At 45.9% G+C, this 15,642-nt stretch overlaps 1 protein-coding gene and 1 long non-coding RNA gene across 6 annotated transcripts in view; both read left to right on the top strand.

Moving 5' to 3' along the window:
- The window catches only part of JAKMIP3 (Janus kinase and microtubule interacting protein 3), a 377,626-nt gene that overhangs the window by 274,418 nt on the left and 87,566 nt on the right, over window positions 1–15,642 (top strand). For all 5 annotated transcript variants that reach the window (XM_063962183.1, XM_063962186.1, XM_063962185.1 and 2 more), the window contains 3 exons: window positions 1,641–1,766; window positions 3,983–4,111; window positions 13,843–13,926. In XM_063962183.1, coding sequence (XP_063818253.1) covers window positions 1,641–1,766; window positions 3,983–4,111; window positions 13,843–13,926 — 339 coding nt within the window. The remainder of the gene's footprint in view (window positions 1–1,640; window positions 1,767–3,982; window positions 4,112–13,842; window positions 13,927–15,642) is intronic.
- LOC135058199 (uncharacterized) lies at window positions 5,640–6,377 on the top strand. Its single transcript, XR_010244671.1, has 3 exons — window positions 5,640–5,785; window positions 5,881–5,986; window positions 6,170–6,377. It is a non-coding gene; the product is annotated as an uncharacterized LOC135058199 (long non-coding RNA).

Below are 15,642 nucleotides of genomic sequence, written 5' to 3'. Positions count from 1 at the left end.
AGCCACATTACATAATGCCTCTACAGCCATAATACCCACTTGCAGCCACATCATGCCCGCTAGCCACATTATGTGAACCCTAATCATCTCATTCCCATCCCATGGACCATCATGTTCTCTCCAGCTACAGTAGAAGTGTTCCACAGTAGAAGTATACCATGTTAGTATGGTATGCAAACTCATCTCCCGTTATACACTCACCAAGGATTCCTGTTGTATGCCTGTGTTCTCCGTTGGCTGCTGGTCTGAGCAGCTCCCCAAAAGGTCCCAAAGGTCCCGCAGTCCTCACTCCTACATCTGGGTGTTGACTGCTTAAAAGAGCGTCTTCCTATACTTGGCGCTCAACTTCCCAGCATAGCTGTATACATGAGGCCACCCCTGCAGGCCACAAAGTGATGAAGCAGGAGTAGAAGCAAGGCCTGCCGACCTGCACATGCTGAGGGGCGGAAGCATAATTTTGCATTGATCTGCTCTACTTCCGCTGTGATCCGATTGGATCCAGCCGCGGGCTCCAGCCAACTATCCCCCCCCCCCCCCTTGCGGCCATGTCACAGCCTTGCCTCACCGCTATCAGCCAGAGGTCCCAGTCTGCTACTTGGTCTGCCAGTTTTCACTCCCCCGCCCTGGCAAATGAGATGTTCTTATATCTCGTCGATGTACCTTCCTGCTTTGCTTTGGTAAAGAGGTGAAGCAGGAAGAGCTATAGCAGCATGTGCCGCTGTAGTATATCTACCCCAGAATGAGACTCAAATGAGATTGATGAATTACTCTTTTTTGGTGTTTTATTGATTTTCCTCTTGTACACATCACCAACATTTTAGAGATTTAAAGATATTAAAATTTATGTTTTAGAATATAATCATACTTGCCTACCCTCCTGGAATGGCCGGGAGGCTCCCGAAAACCGGGCGGCCCTCCTGGCCCCCGGAAAGGTGGGCAAGTCTCCTGCTTTCCCTGCCAGCCCCTCCACACCCCCCCTCAGCCGTCCACAGCAGAGATCAAGTGGGCGGTCCGAGAGGATCCGATGACGCGATTCGCACTGAATCACGTCATTGTAGCTCAGCCCCCCTTTTCCTTCCCGCTATACAGTGTCAATTTTCTTGGCACTATATAGCGGGGTCGGTGCCACAATGACGCAGTCATGATGCTACACCCTCGGACTGCTCTCTTTCCCCACTGGCCACACCCCTGGACAGCCCACCTTGCCTCCAGTCCACGCCCCCAGACAGACCATTTTCCCACCGGCCACGCCCCCATGTGCCTACAATGCTGCCTCTTTCCGGAGGGTGGGGCAGCAAAGTAGGCAATATGATAATAATACATGTATCAAAACAAAGAGTGCCCCACAAAGAATTTTAGCTTTTTGCATCTATGCAATCTAAAAACTTAGGACCTTCTCTCTGTCCAGGCCTGGTACTGTAGCCCCAGCAGTCCCACCCTAATGTCGGCCCTAGTTGGTCTATTGTTGTAGTAATAAGCAGCAGAATTATCCCTTCCTTTTTACTTCTTTAAAGGCTACAGTACCTGTTCACTGTTCAATAAAATCCATGCATAAATCTCCTGGCAAAGAACAAACTTTCCTTTATGCACAGAAATGGTAATTAATAATGTACTCTCCATTTCGGCTTTCTGCTTTGTAGCCGGTTGTGGAAACATTTTTTGGGTATGACGAAGAAGCATCTCTGGATTCCGACGGTTCTTCAATCTCCTACCAAACTGACAGGACAGACCGCACCCCCTGCACTCCTGATGAGGATGTGGAAGAGGTAAAGTGATGTAATTTAGTCATCTACACCAGTGGTTCCCAAACTCAACCGTCACGTTATTCCAGCAGGTGATGTTTTGAGGATTTCTGTTTTCAGATATTGTGTCCAGCATTTAGTATGTCATCGAATGCAATAGTTTAATGGATTCAACTAATTTGGACACCCATGCAAAGAACCTAAATGCATAGCCAGATTAAGGGGGCGATGCAGGGCATACGTACTCCGGGCCCCCCTTTGTCAGGGGGACCACCGGCCAGAGTACACTGACATCACTAGCTTTCCTTCTTAAGCAGCAGCAGACCCTGCAGCCAGAATGTGAGCAGAACAGTATGCAGTGAAGGTAGAGACACTGAAGTATCATGTTTCATGAGCTACTGATAGAGCTTTCCAACCAGAGGAGAAATAGGAGAGTGGAGAGAGCTGTAAGTGACACAGGGATCCCAGCTTCTCCTCCTCCCTGCTTGGCTGTCTGAGTCTTGTGTAAACTGGTATGCAACTAAACAATTTGGGTCTAGAGATAGAGAGACAGAGAGTCCTCCTGAGTCCTGTCCCAGTGTGTAAGTAATACAGAGGCTGCTGCTGCTGCTGTTCTTGCATGTGACAAGATAAATTATTTTATTTTTCTATGTGTATTCTAACGTTAGGTTGTCTTTGTTACACTACAAGAAAATTGTATATAATAGTTGTCTTTCAATTAGAGCTAGTACACAGGCATTATTAAACTATTAGTTTAAATCTAATATACACCATTGGTTTAAATTTAATATACACAATCCATACCTCTCAACATGACCCATTCCAGGAGGGACAACATGCTCTCTACCTGGATTTCCTTCTTAATTTATGACTGCAATCACCTGTGTTGAAAGACCTTTCTTATCAATTAAATAGTTCAACACAGGTCACACCAATCATATATTAAGAGGGAAGTCCAGGTAGAGAGCATTTTGTCCCTCCTGGGACATGTTGGGAGGTATGCACAATCTAATATACACCCCCACCTTCCCTTGGCCCCCCCCCCTGTCTAAAGTGGCCCGGGCACTCCTAAGGCATAATCCGTCCCTGCCTAAATGCAGGGACAGATTCACAATGAAAGGTTGGGGCTACGGGCACATAAAACAGGCCAATCGCCATGATAGCATGATGATGACCAGTCGCCCAGCTGGCCACACGGTTGGGCAGAAATGATAAGCATTTAAATTGTTACCTATCTGATTTATAAAATTATAGAAATTTACATATTTAGGGAGATGCAGGGGCTGGTGGTGTAGGGGGGTACACGCCCACATGGCCCTGGCCACACCCACACATCTGCTTAAATCTCCTCCCCTTCTCACTACAGAACTTCGAATATTTTCAGCCCGAGGACTATGTGGCCCTTAATTTGGCCATGCATAAATGTTCAAATTCCAGATCCACTGGCCTACGTGACTAGATCTGCACTGGGTGCATAGGGAAAAAAGAAAATACTTTTTAAATAACAGTAACATGAGCACTTGAAAAGCCTCTTGAATGAGCACTTGAAAAGCCTCATTTGTGGCTTACTTTTGACTTACTATTGAAGGACCAAATAGTATCTGAGTGGTGATTTGCTCGCCATTTTAATGAAACTGTTGATATATGGCTTTAGTGAGGGAATCTCTATTACATTACAGAACTAGGCGGTATGATTCCATCATGCTTTCTATCTGATTCTCAGAAAAAAATATGGCTGATGGGGGTCATTCCGAGATGTTCGTAGCTGTGGTAAATTTAGCACAGCTACGATCATTCACACTGACATGCGGGGGGACGCCCAGCACAGGGCTATCCCGCCCCGCATGTCAGTGCCGGCCCCCCCGCAGAAGTGCAAAGGCATCGCACAGCGGCGATGCCTTTGCACTTCAAGTGTAGCTCCCGACCAGCGCAGCTTTAGGGTGCTGGCCGGGAGCTACTCATCGCTCCCCGGCCCGCATTGGCTGCGTGTGAAGTCACGCAGCCGATGCCGCCCGCCCCCCGTTCAGTCCGGGCATGCCTGCGTTGGCCGGACCGCGCCTACGAAATGGCGCCCAAATGCCGCCATCCCACCCAGCGACCGCCTCTGCCTGTCAATCAGCATGCGCAGTTCTGACCCGATCGCACAGCTGCGATAAACTGCAGCGTGTGATCGGGTCAGAATGACCCCCGATAAACGGTGTTGTTTAATGATTCACTAAATCACTCTTTGCACACAATAGGGCATGGCCAAAGAAGAGACCGAGTTGCGTTTCCGACAGCTGACTATGGAATACCAGGCTCTGCAGCGTGCCTATGCGCTATTACAGGAACAAGTTGGCGGAACCCTTGATGCAGAGCGAGAAGTTAAGGTGCTTTCTCGCATTTCATCTTTTTGCCCTTGATATAGAATAAAAGGGTTATACATGTACTTGTTCAAAGTGTTCTCTATACATGTTATACATGCCCTTTATATGTGTGTGTATATATATGTATATATATATATATATATACATATACACACAGTATATATGAATTTCTTTCTATTTACTTAATTATTTTCAAACACTGATCTCTACTACTTGTAGGGCTTTGGGGGCTTTTTTATTATAAATATAAGAACTTATGTTACCTTGGCTAGATAGATAGATAGATATATATATATATGACAAGAATTACTCTCCCACTGCGCTATTTCAAATAAAACACTAAAATTAATTAATTATATGGCTGCCTGTATCCTCTAAGTTCCCTGTTAGGAGGAACTAAATGTGTGAAAATATGAAACGAAATAGAGGAGATGGCGCCAAGGGAGTTATATCAACGCCCTACCTAAAAACGGACCCTTACAGTACTCTCCGGATAAATTACGTCAGATAACAAATACTAACATAAAAATTTATTAAAACAACATATAAACCCGACACAAATGTTCATAAGTATACAGAGTCGATACATTTACATTTGTCGCACAATTTGAACAATCATTTTGTAGTGATGAGGAAAAAGCGTAGATATATCACTACGATTTCCTCCTTCTCCTTATTGTAGATTCGGAGGTAACATCAGATAATAGATAGATAAATAACCCAACGCGTTTCGTCTTGTTCCAAGACTTCATCAGGGGTAAAATCTACAATTGTAGAATAATAAGTCAAAACAAACACATAGCAATAAGCATCTTACACTCACATATAACATGACATATTGGTATCAAAAGAACATGACATAGCAACATGAGGAGGAAAACAGAATAAATAACATGAAGAAAGAGGAAAAAAGAGAACCAAAAAAGCACAGGTTGTGAAAAACATACCTCTTCATTTCAGAACATATTGTCAGCACATAAAAGGTCATTCAAAGATGTATGAACAACGTTTCAATATTTCAATGGGACTTGATTGATACAGCGAGGACCATACCTAATTAAAAAACGTTTAATAACCTTTATTAATTAAAGGACACTTTTTGTTCAATTAGGCAGAGATTGGGATTAATCCAATGGAATGGCACATACCTCATATATCATCAGCTTGAGTCTGACATTCAGATATTCGAATATGGGGAAGATTCATATGTGTATAGAATCTAACTGGTTCGCAAGCATAACAATTCTGGTATCATTAATGTCTGATCACTAATGAACAGATCTCATGACTAACCATGAACATGATCTCATGACTAACAATTCTGGTATCACTAATGAACAGATCTCATGACTAACCCGTGTGGTTTCTATATATGATACAGAACAAAGCCACAGAATTGGCTATAGCCAATTCTGTGGCTTTGTTCTGTATCATATATAGAAACCACACGGGTTAGTCATGAGATCTGTTCATTAGTGATACCAGAATTGTTATAATTATGGGTGTCAAAATAAGATAGGGGTCTATTTATGAACTCATAGGTGTTCTTATAATTAATACCCAATTAATCAATTTATTAGGTTCCTTATGCTTGCGAACCAGTTAGATTCTATACACATATGAATCTTCCCCATATTCGAATATCTGAATGTCAGACTCAAGCTGATGATATATGAGGTATGTGCCATTCCATTGGATTAATCCCAATCTCTGCCTAATTGAACAAAAAGTGTCCTTTAATTAATAAAGGTTATTAAACGTTTTTTAATTAGGTATGGTCCTCGCTGTATCAATCAAGTCCCATTGAAATATTGAAACGTTGTTCATACATCTTTGAATGACCTTTTATGTGCTGACAATATGTTCTGAAATGAAGAGGTATGTTTTTCACAACCTGTGCTTTTTTGGTTCTCTTTTTTCCTCTTTCTTCATGTTATTTATTCTGTTTTCCTCCTCATGTTGCTATGTCATGTTCTTTTGATACCAATATGTCATGTTATATGTGAGTGTAAGATGCTTATTGCTATGTGTTTGTTTTGACTTATTATTCTACAATTGTAGATTTTACCCCTGATGAAGTCTTGGAACAAGACGAAACGCGTTGGGTTATTTATCTATCTATTATCTGATGTTACCTCCGAATCTACAATAAGGAGAAGGAGGAAATCGTAGTGATATATCTACGCTTTTTCCTCATCACTACAAAATGATTGTTCAAATTGTGCGACAAATGTAAATGTATCGACTCTGTATACTTATGAACATTTGTGTCGGGTTTATATGTTGTTTTAATAAATTTTTATGTTAGTATTTGTTATCTGACGTAATTTATCCGGAGAGTACTGTAAGGGTCCGTTTTTAGGTAGGGCGTTGATATAACTCCCTTGGCGCCATCTCCTCTATTTCGTTTCAGATATATATATATATATATATATATAGAGAGAGAGAGAGAGAGAGAGAGAGAGAGAGAGAGAGAGAGAGTACCCTTGTATGTATACAAACAATGGTGGTTCAGATTCTGGTTGCACTCAGCTACATATATGGCCACATTCAGAATACAGATGTCGTGCTAAGAGAAGGCTGATGCGGCTATGGGCCTAATTCAGAGTTGATCACAGCAGCAAATTTGTTAGCAGATGGGCAAAACAATGTGCACTGCAGGGGGGAGGGGGGGGGGCGGCAGATATAACATGTGCAGAGAGGGTTAGATTTAGGTGGGGTGTGCTCAAACTGAACTCTAAATTGCAGTGTAAAAATAAAGCAGCCAGTATTTACCCTGCACAGAAACAATATAACCCACCCAAATCTAACTCTCTCTGCAAATGTTACATCGGGTGTTGTAATTCTGACCGGCGGTCAGGAGACCGCCGGTCAGCTTACCGACGCCAGGATTCCGGCAGCATACCGACGCCGGAATCCCGGCGGGGAGGGGCGAGTGCAGCAAGCCTCTTGCGGGCTCGGTGGCGACGGTTCTATTCCCACTCTATGGGTGTCGTGGACACCCACGAGTGGAAATAGTCCCTGTTGGTCGGCATGCCGACCATCGGGATAGTGAGGGGTCGGGATGCTGGAGGAGGTCATGTGACTGTCGGTCTCCCGACCGCCGGTCACATGAATACCACCCGTTACATCTGCCCCACCTGCAGTGCACATAGGGGGTAATTCAAAGTTGATCGCAGCAGAAAATTTGTTAGCAGTTGGGCAAAACCATGTGCACTGGAGGGGGGGGCAGATATAACATGTGCAGAGAGAGTTAGATTTGGGTGGGTTATTTTGTTTCTGTGCAGGGTAAATACTGCCTGCTTTATTTCTCTGACGTCCTAAGTGGATGCTGGGACTCCGTAAGGACCATGGGGAATAGCGGCTCCGCAGGAGACTGGGCACAACTTTTTTTTATTTTCAGCGAGATCTGCTGGCAACAGACTCACTGCGACGAGGGACTAAGGGGAGAAGAAGCGAACCTACCTGACTGGAGATAGTTTGGGCTTCTTAGGCTACTGGACACCATTAGCTCCAGAGGGATCGAACACAGGACCCGACCTCGATCGTTCGGTCCCGGAGCCGCGCCGCCGTCCCCCTTACAGAGCCAGAAGCATGAAGATGGTCCTGGAAATCGTCGGCAGAAGACTTCGGTCTTCAACAAGGTAGCGCACAGCACTTCAGCTGTGCGCCATTGCTCCTCATGCACACCTCACACTCCGGTCACTGATGGGTGCAGGGCGCTGGGGGGGGGGGGGGGGGGCGCCCTGAGCAGCAATATGAATACCTTGGCTGGCTAAAAATCACAGTATATAGTCCCAGAGGCTATATATGTGATAAATACCCCTGCCAGAATCCATAAAAAAAGCGGGAGAAAAGTCCGCCGAAAAAGGGGCGGGGCTATCTCCCTCAGCACACTGGCACCATTTTTCCCTCACAGCTCCGCTGGAAGGATCGCTCCCTGGCTCTCCCCTGCAGTTTCAACTACAGAAGGGTAAAAAAGAGAGGGGGGGCACTAAATTTAGGCGCAGTATAATTTATATAGCAGCTATAAGGGGAAATAATTCAGTTAATCCCTGTATTATTATAGCGCTCTGGTGTGTGCTGGCATACTCTCTCTCTGTCTCCCCAAAGGGCTTTGTGGGGTCCTGGACTCTGTCAGAGCAATCCCTGTGTGTGTGCGGTGTGTCGGTACGGCTGTGTCGACATGTTTGATGAGGAGGCTTATGTGGAAGCGGAGCAGATGCCTATAAATGTGATGTCACCCCCTGCGGGGCCGACACCTGAGTGGATGGTTATGTGGAAGGAATTACGTGACAGTGTCGACTCCTTACATAAAAGGTTTGACGACATACCAAATATGGGACAGCCGGCTTCTCAGCCTGTGCCTGCCCAGGCGTCTCAAAAGCCATCAGGGGCTCTAAAACGCCCGCTACCTCAGATGGCAGACACAGATGTCGACACGGATACTGACTCCAGTGTCGACGACGATGAGACTAATGTAACTTCCAATAGGGCCACACGTTACATGATTGAGGCTATGAAAAATGTGTTGCACATTTCTGATGTTACCCCAGGTACCACAAAAAAGGGTATTATGTTTGGAGAGAAAAAACTACCAGTAGTTTTTCCTCCATCTGAGGAATTAAATGAAGTGTGTGAAGAAGCGTGGGCTTCCCCCGATAAGAAACTGGTAATTTCTAAAAGGTTACTAATGACGTACCCTTTCCCGCCAGAGGATAGGTCACGTTGGGAAACATCCCCTAGGGTGGATAAAGCGCTCACACGCTTGTCAAAGAAGGTGGCACTACCGTCTCCGGATACGGCCGCCCTAAAGGAGCCTGCTGATAGAAAGCAGGAAGCTATCCTGAAGTCTGTATATACACACACAGGTATTATACTGAGACCAGCTATTGCTTCAGCATGGATGTGCAGTGCTGCAGCTGCGTGGTCAGATTCCCTGTCGGAAAATATTGATACCCTAGACAGGGACACTATATTGCTAACCGTAGAGCATATTAAAGACGCAGTCTTATACATGAGAGATGCACAGAGGGATATTTGCCGGCTGGCATCTAAAATAAGTGCAATGTCCATTTCTGCCAGGAGAGGGTTATGGACTCGGCAGTGGACAGGTGATGCAGATTCTAAAAGGCACATGGAAATTTTGCCTTATAAGGGTGAGGAATTGTTCGGGGATGGTCTCTCGGACCTCGTTTCCACAGCAACAGCTGGGAAGTCAGCATTTTTACCCCATGTTCCCTCACAGCCAAAGAAAGCACCGTATTATCAGGTACAGTCCTTTCGGCCCCATAAGGGCAAGCGGGTTAAAGGCGCGTCCTTTCTGCCCAGAGGCAGAGGTAGAGGGAAAAAGCTGCAGCATACAGCCAGTTCCCAGGAGCAAAAGTCCTCCCCCGCTTCCTCCAAGTCCACCGCATGACGCTGGGGCTCCACAGGCGGAGCCAGGTATTGTGGGGGCCCGTCTCAAAAACTTCAGCAATCAGTGGGCTCGCTCACAGGTGGATCCCTGGATCCTTCAAGTAGTATCTCAGGGGTACAAGCTGGAATTCGAGATGTCCCCCCCCCCCCCCCCCCCCCCGCCGTTTCCTCAAATCTGCCTTGCCAACAACTCCCTCAGGCAGGGAGGCAGTGCTAGAGGCAATTCACAAGCTGTATTCCCAGCAGGTGATAGTCAAGGTACCCCTACTTCAACAAGGACGGGGTTACTATTCCACAATGTTTGTGGTACCGAAACCGGACGGTTCGGTGAGACCCATTTTAAATTTGAAATCCTTGAACACATATATAAAAAAATTCAAGTTCAAGATGGAATCGCTCAGGGCGGTTATTGCAAGCCTGGACGAGGGGGATTACATGGTATCACTGGACATCAAGGATGCTTACCTGCATGTCCCTATTTACCATCCTCACCAGGAGTACCTCAGATTTGTGGTACAGGATTGTCATTACCAATTCCAGACGTTGCCGTTTGGTCTATCCACGGCTCCGAGGGTATTTACCAAGGTAATGGCCGAAATGATGATACTCCTTCGGAAAAAGGGAGTTTTAATTATCCCGTACTTGGACGATCTCCTAATAAAGGCGAGGTCCAGGGAGCAGTTGTTGGTCGGGGTAGCACTATCTCGGGAGGTGCTACAACAGCACGGCTGGATTCGAAATATTCCAAAGTCACAGCTGGTCCCTACGACACGTCTACTGTTCCTGGGGATGGTTCTGGACACAGAACAGAAAAAAGTGTTTCTCCCGGAGGAGAAGGCCAAGGAGCTGTCATCTCTAGTCAGAGGCCTCCTAAAACCAAAACGGGTGTCGGTGCATCACTGCACGCGAGTCCTGGGAAAAATGGTAGCTTCCTACTAAGCAATTCCATTCGGCAGGTTCCATGCAAGAACCTTTCAGTGGGACCTGTTGGACAAGTGGTCCGGATCGCATCTTCAGATGCATCGGCTGATAACCCTGTCTCCAAGGACCAGGGTGTCTCTGCTGTGGTGGCTGCAAAGTGCTCATCTTCAAGAGGGCCGCAGATTCGGCATACAGGACTGGGTCCTGGTGACCACGGATGCCAGCCTTCGAGGCTGGGGGGCAGTCACACAGGGAAGAAATTTCCAAGGGCTATGGTCAAGTCAGGAGACTTCCCTACACATAAATATTCTGGAACTAAGGGCCATTTTCAATGCCCTCAGTCAGGCAAAACCCCTGCTTCAAAACCAGCCGGTACTGATCCAGTCAGACAACATCATGGCAGTCGCCCATGTAAACCGACAGGGCGGCACAAGAAGCAGGACGGCGATGGCAGAAGCCACAAGAATTCTCCGATGGGCGGAAAATCACGTGTTAGCACTGTCAGCAGTGTTCATTCCGGGAGTGGACAACTGGGAAGCAGACTTCCTCAGCAGGCACGACCTCCACCCGGGAGAGTGGGGACTTCATCCAGAAGTCTTCCAACTGATTGTAAACCGTTGGGAAAGGCCACAGGTGGACATGATGGCGTCCCGCCTAAACAAAAAGCTAGAAAGATATTGCGCCAGGTCAAGAGACCCTCAGGCGATAGCTGTGGACGCTCTAGTGACACCGTGGGTGTACCGGTCGGTTTATGTGTTCCCTCCTCTTCCTCTCATACCAAAGGTACTGAGGATAATAAGGAGAAGAGGAGTAAGAACTATACTCATTGTTCCGGATTGGCCAAGAAGAGCTTGGTACCCGGAACTTCAAGAAATGATCTCAGAGGACCCATGGCCTCTGCCGCTCAGACAGGACCTGCTGCAGCAGGGGCCCTGTCTGTTCCAAAACTTACCGCGGCTGCGTTTGACGGCATGGCGGTTGAATGCCAGATCCTGAAGGAAAAGGGCATTCTGGAGGAAGTCATTCCTACGCTGATTAAAGCTAGGAAAGAAGTGACCGCGAACCATTATCACCGCTTTGGCGAAAATATGTTGCATGGTGTGAGGCCAGGAAGGCCCCAACGGAAGAATTTCAGCTGGGCCGTTTCCTGCACTTCCTACAGTCAGGGGTGACTATGAGCCTAAAATTGGGTTCCATTAAAGTCCAGATTTCGGCTCTATCGATTTTCTTTCAAAGAGAACTGGCTTCACTGCCTGAAGTTCAGACTTTTGTTAAGGGAGTGCTGCATATTCAGCCCCCTTTTGTGCCTCCAGTGGCACCTTGAGATCTCAACGTGGTGTTGGATTTCCTAAAGTCACATTGGTTTGAGCTACTTAAAACCGTGGAATTGAAATATCTCACGTGGAAAGTGGTCATGTTGTTGGCCTTGGATTCGGCCAGGCGTGTATCAGAATTGGTGGCTTTGTCATGTAAAAGCCCCTATCTGATTTTTCATATGGATAGGGCAGAATTGAGGACTGGTCCCCAGTTTCTCCCTAAGGTGGTATCAGCTTTTCATTTGAACCAACCTATTGTGGTGCCTGCGGCTACTAAAGACTTGGAGGCTTCCAAGTTGTTGGACGTAGTCAGGGCCCTGAAAATTTATGTTTCCAGGACAGCTGGCGTCAGAAAGACTGACTCGCTATTGATCCTGCATGCGCCCAACAAGTTGGGTGCACCTGCTTCAAAGCAGACTATTGCTCGCTGGATCTGTAGTACGATTCAGCTTGCACATTCTGCGGCTGGACTGCCGCATCCTAAATCAGTGAAAGCCCATTCCACGAGGAAGGTGGGCTCGTCTTGGGCGGCTGCCCGAAGGGTCTCGGCTTTACAACTTTGCCGAGCAGCTACTTGGTCGGGGTCAAACACATTTGCTAAATTCTACAAGTTTGACACCCTGGCTGAGGAGGACCTAGAGTTTGCCCATTCGGTGCTGCAGAGTCATCCGCACTCTCCCGCCCGTTTGGGAGCTTTGGTATAATCCCCATGGTCCTTACGGAGTCCCAGCATCCACTTAGGACGTCAGAGAAAATAAGAATTTACTCACCGGTAATTCTATTTCTCGTAGTCCGTAGTGGATGCTGGGCGCCCATCCCAAGTGCGGATTGTCTGCAATACTTGTATATAGTTATTGTTTAACTAAAGGGTTATTGTTGAGCCATCTGTTGAGAGGCTCAGTTGTTGTCATACTGTTAACTGGGTATTGTATCACGAGTTATACGGTGTGATTGGTGTGGCTGGTATGAGTCTTACCCAGGATTCAAAATCATTCCTTATTGTGTCAGCTCTTCCGGGCACAGTATCCTAACTGAAGTCTGGAGGAGGGTCATAGTGGGAGGAGCCAGTGCACACCAGTTAGACAGAAGCTTTCTTTTAGTTGTGCCCAGTCTCCTGCGGAGCCGCTATTCCCCATGGTCCTTACGGAGTCCCAGCATCCACTACGGACTACGAGAAATAGAATTACCGGTGAGTAAATTCTTATTTTTTACACTGCAATTTAGATTTCAGGTTGAACACACCCCACCCAAATCTAACTCTCTCTGCACATGTTATATCTGCCCCCCCTGCAGTGCACATGGTTTTGCCCAACTGCTAAAAAATGTCCTGCTGCGATCAACTCCGAATTACCCCGAAGGTTTTGCCCAACTGCTAACATTTGCTGCTGCGATCAACTCTGAATTACCCCCTATATGCACCTCTTTATGCGTACGCCTTGCACTACCCCTCATCCCACTGTTTTCCCTTCACAAGCTACAGTACTTAAACCCATGTTCAGTTACCTCTCTGGAGCCCCGTGTCAGCACTACTGCAGCAGAAATCACTCGGAAAATGTTGCAGTGGCCATTTTCCCCATGATTCATGCATGCACAGCGGAGATTTGTCACTGTAAGCTTGGTGGCTGCCATGTTTCCGAAGACCTGCGCATGTGCAGCGTCTACTGGACCACAGAGAGGAGGGGGCCCACAAGGAGTGTGCACACAGACCCCCTCCTCTATTTAACTGCCATCCTTCTGATATATGCGCCCCCTTGGCACACGCATGACCCAGAATAGAACGCAACTCTGGCTACACGCCCGTGACATTCTCAGAAGACGATGCAACCACCCAGTTTGCACCTAGAACCACCCAGAATCACATATGGAGATTCACAAAGATATGCCTGGCGCATGTGTAGTTTGCCGCTTTCAGAGATCCATGCGATCAGAATTTGTCCCTTTGCGCTGAATGATCGAAATCACAAAGCAGCAACCGTCTTTCTATGCCATCTGTACCACCATGCTTGCCCCTTTTGTACCAAATGCAATAGATTGTAAATGTTGCAGTTTGATGTGTAACTTCTGTGTGATCTCCTGCAGACCCGGGAGCAGCTACAAGCGGATATTTCTAGCTATCAGACTAGAATAGAAGATCTAGAGAAAGCAATGTCTGAGCAGGGGCAGGTAGGTGTCACCCTAATGTGCTCTGCCTAACAGGGAGCAGAATCACATACATACACACGCACACACACACATGCACACACACACATACTGTACATACATACATGCACACACACACTGTACGTACGTACGTACGTACGTACGTACACACACATACATACATACATACATACATACATACACACACACACATACTGTACATACATACACACATACATGCACACATACATACACACACACGTACACACACAGTGTACTTATGTACGTACGTACGTACGTACGTACGTACGTACGTACGCACACATACATACACACACATACTGTACATACATACATACATTACACACATATACATACATACATACATACAGTACATGCACACATACATACATACATACAGTACATGCACACATACATACACACGCACACACACATGCACACACACACATACTGTACATACATACATGCACACACATACTGTACATACATACATGCACACACACACTGTACGTACGTACGTACGTACGTACGTACGTACGTACGTACGTACGTACGCACACATGCATACATATATACATACACACACACATACTGTACATACATACACACATACATGCACACATACATACACACACACATACACACACACTGTACTTATGTACGTACGTACGTACACATACATACACACACATACTGTACATACATACATACATACATACATACATACATTACACACATATACATACATACATACATACAGTACATGCACACATACATACATACATACATACATACATACATACAGTACATACATACATACAGTACATGCACACATACATACATACATACATACATACATACATACAGTACATACACACACACATACATACACTTCTTTCCCACCTAACCCTGTGAGTTGTAAATAGACAGGTGGTATGACCATGCAGAGATATTGTGCTGAAAGCTTGCAATCCACTCATCATCTCCAGTTTTGTGGCACAGAGCATCTGCATACAGGATGCGGTCAATTTACCTACAATCAAAATTCCAACGGTCAAAATCCTGACGATCATTGACCGACGGTGAAAATACCGACAGGGTCAAAATACCGACATGGTCAAAATACCGACATTTAAAATGTCAACAGTTCAAAAAGTCGACATGAGTTTTTCATGATTTTTTTCAAACCAATTTGTTCATACTTTACCATCCCAGTGGAGGGGGAATATAATAGTTACATAGCTAGCGAGGTTGAAAAGAGGCAAAATGACCATCGGGTTCAACCTGTATTCTGTGTTAAGCTATTCATATTATAATGCAGCAGCTGAAGTAATGGTTCAGTAACAGTTGACAACTATGATTCTTACCACTCCCAGACATTAATGTCACTATGTTAAATGCTATAACCCTGGATACTTTTTCCAGTTAAAAATTTGTAAACTCCGTTCTTAAATGCATTTACAGATTCTGCCGCTAAGTGTGCCGAGCACAGCAAGGCATTGTGACCGAAGTGATGCGAGGGGACGTGGTACGCTAAGGTGTCCATGTCGACCTATGTTGACATACACACACAAAAATATAAAAAATGTGTCGACATTTTGACCTGTCGACATTTTAAATGTTGGGATTTTGACCGTCGGTCAATTGTTATTGAGATTTTAACCATCAGGATATTGATCGTAGGTATTTCATACTAAACCTGTGTGATACAGTGGGGTC

This window comes from Pseudophryne corroboree, chromosome 3, assembly GCF_028390025.1.
Source record: "Pseudophryne corroboree isolate aPseCor3 chromosome 3, aPseCor3.hap2, whole genome shotgun sequence".
In the NCBI taxonomy this organism is placed as follows: domain Eukaryota; kingdom Metazoa; phylum Chordata; class Amphibia; order Anura; family Myobatrachidae; genus Pseudophryne; species Pseudophryne corroboree.
The sequence above is the reverse complement of the archived record's forward strand: the minus strand, read 5'-3'. Positions and strand labels throughout refer to the sequence as shown.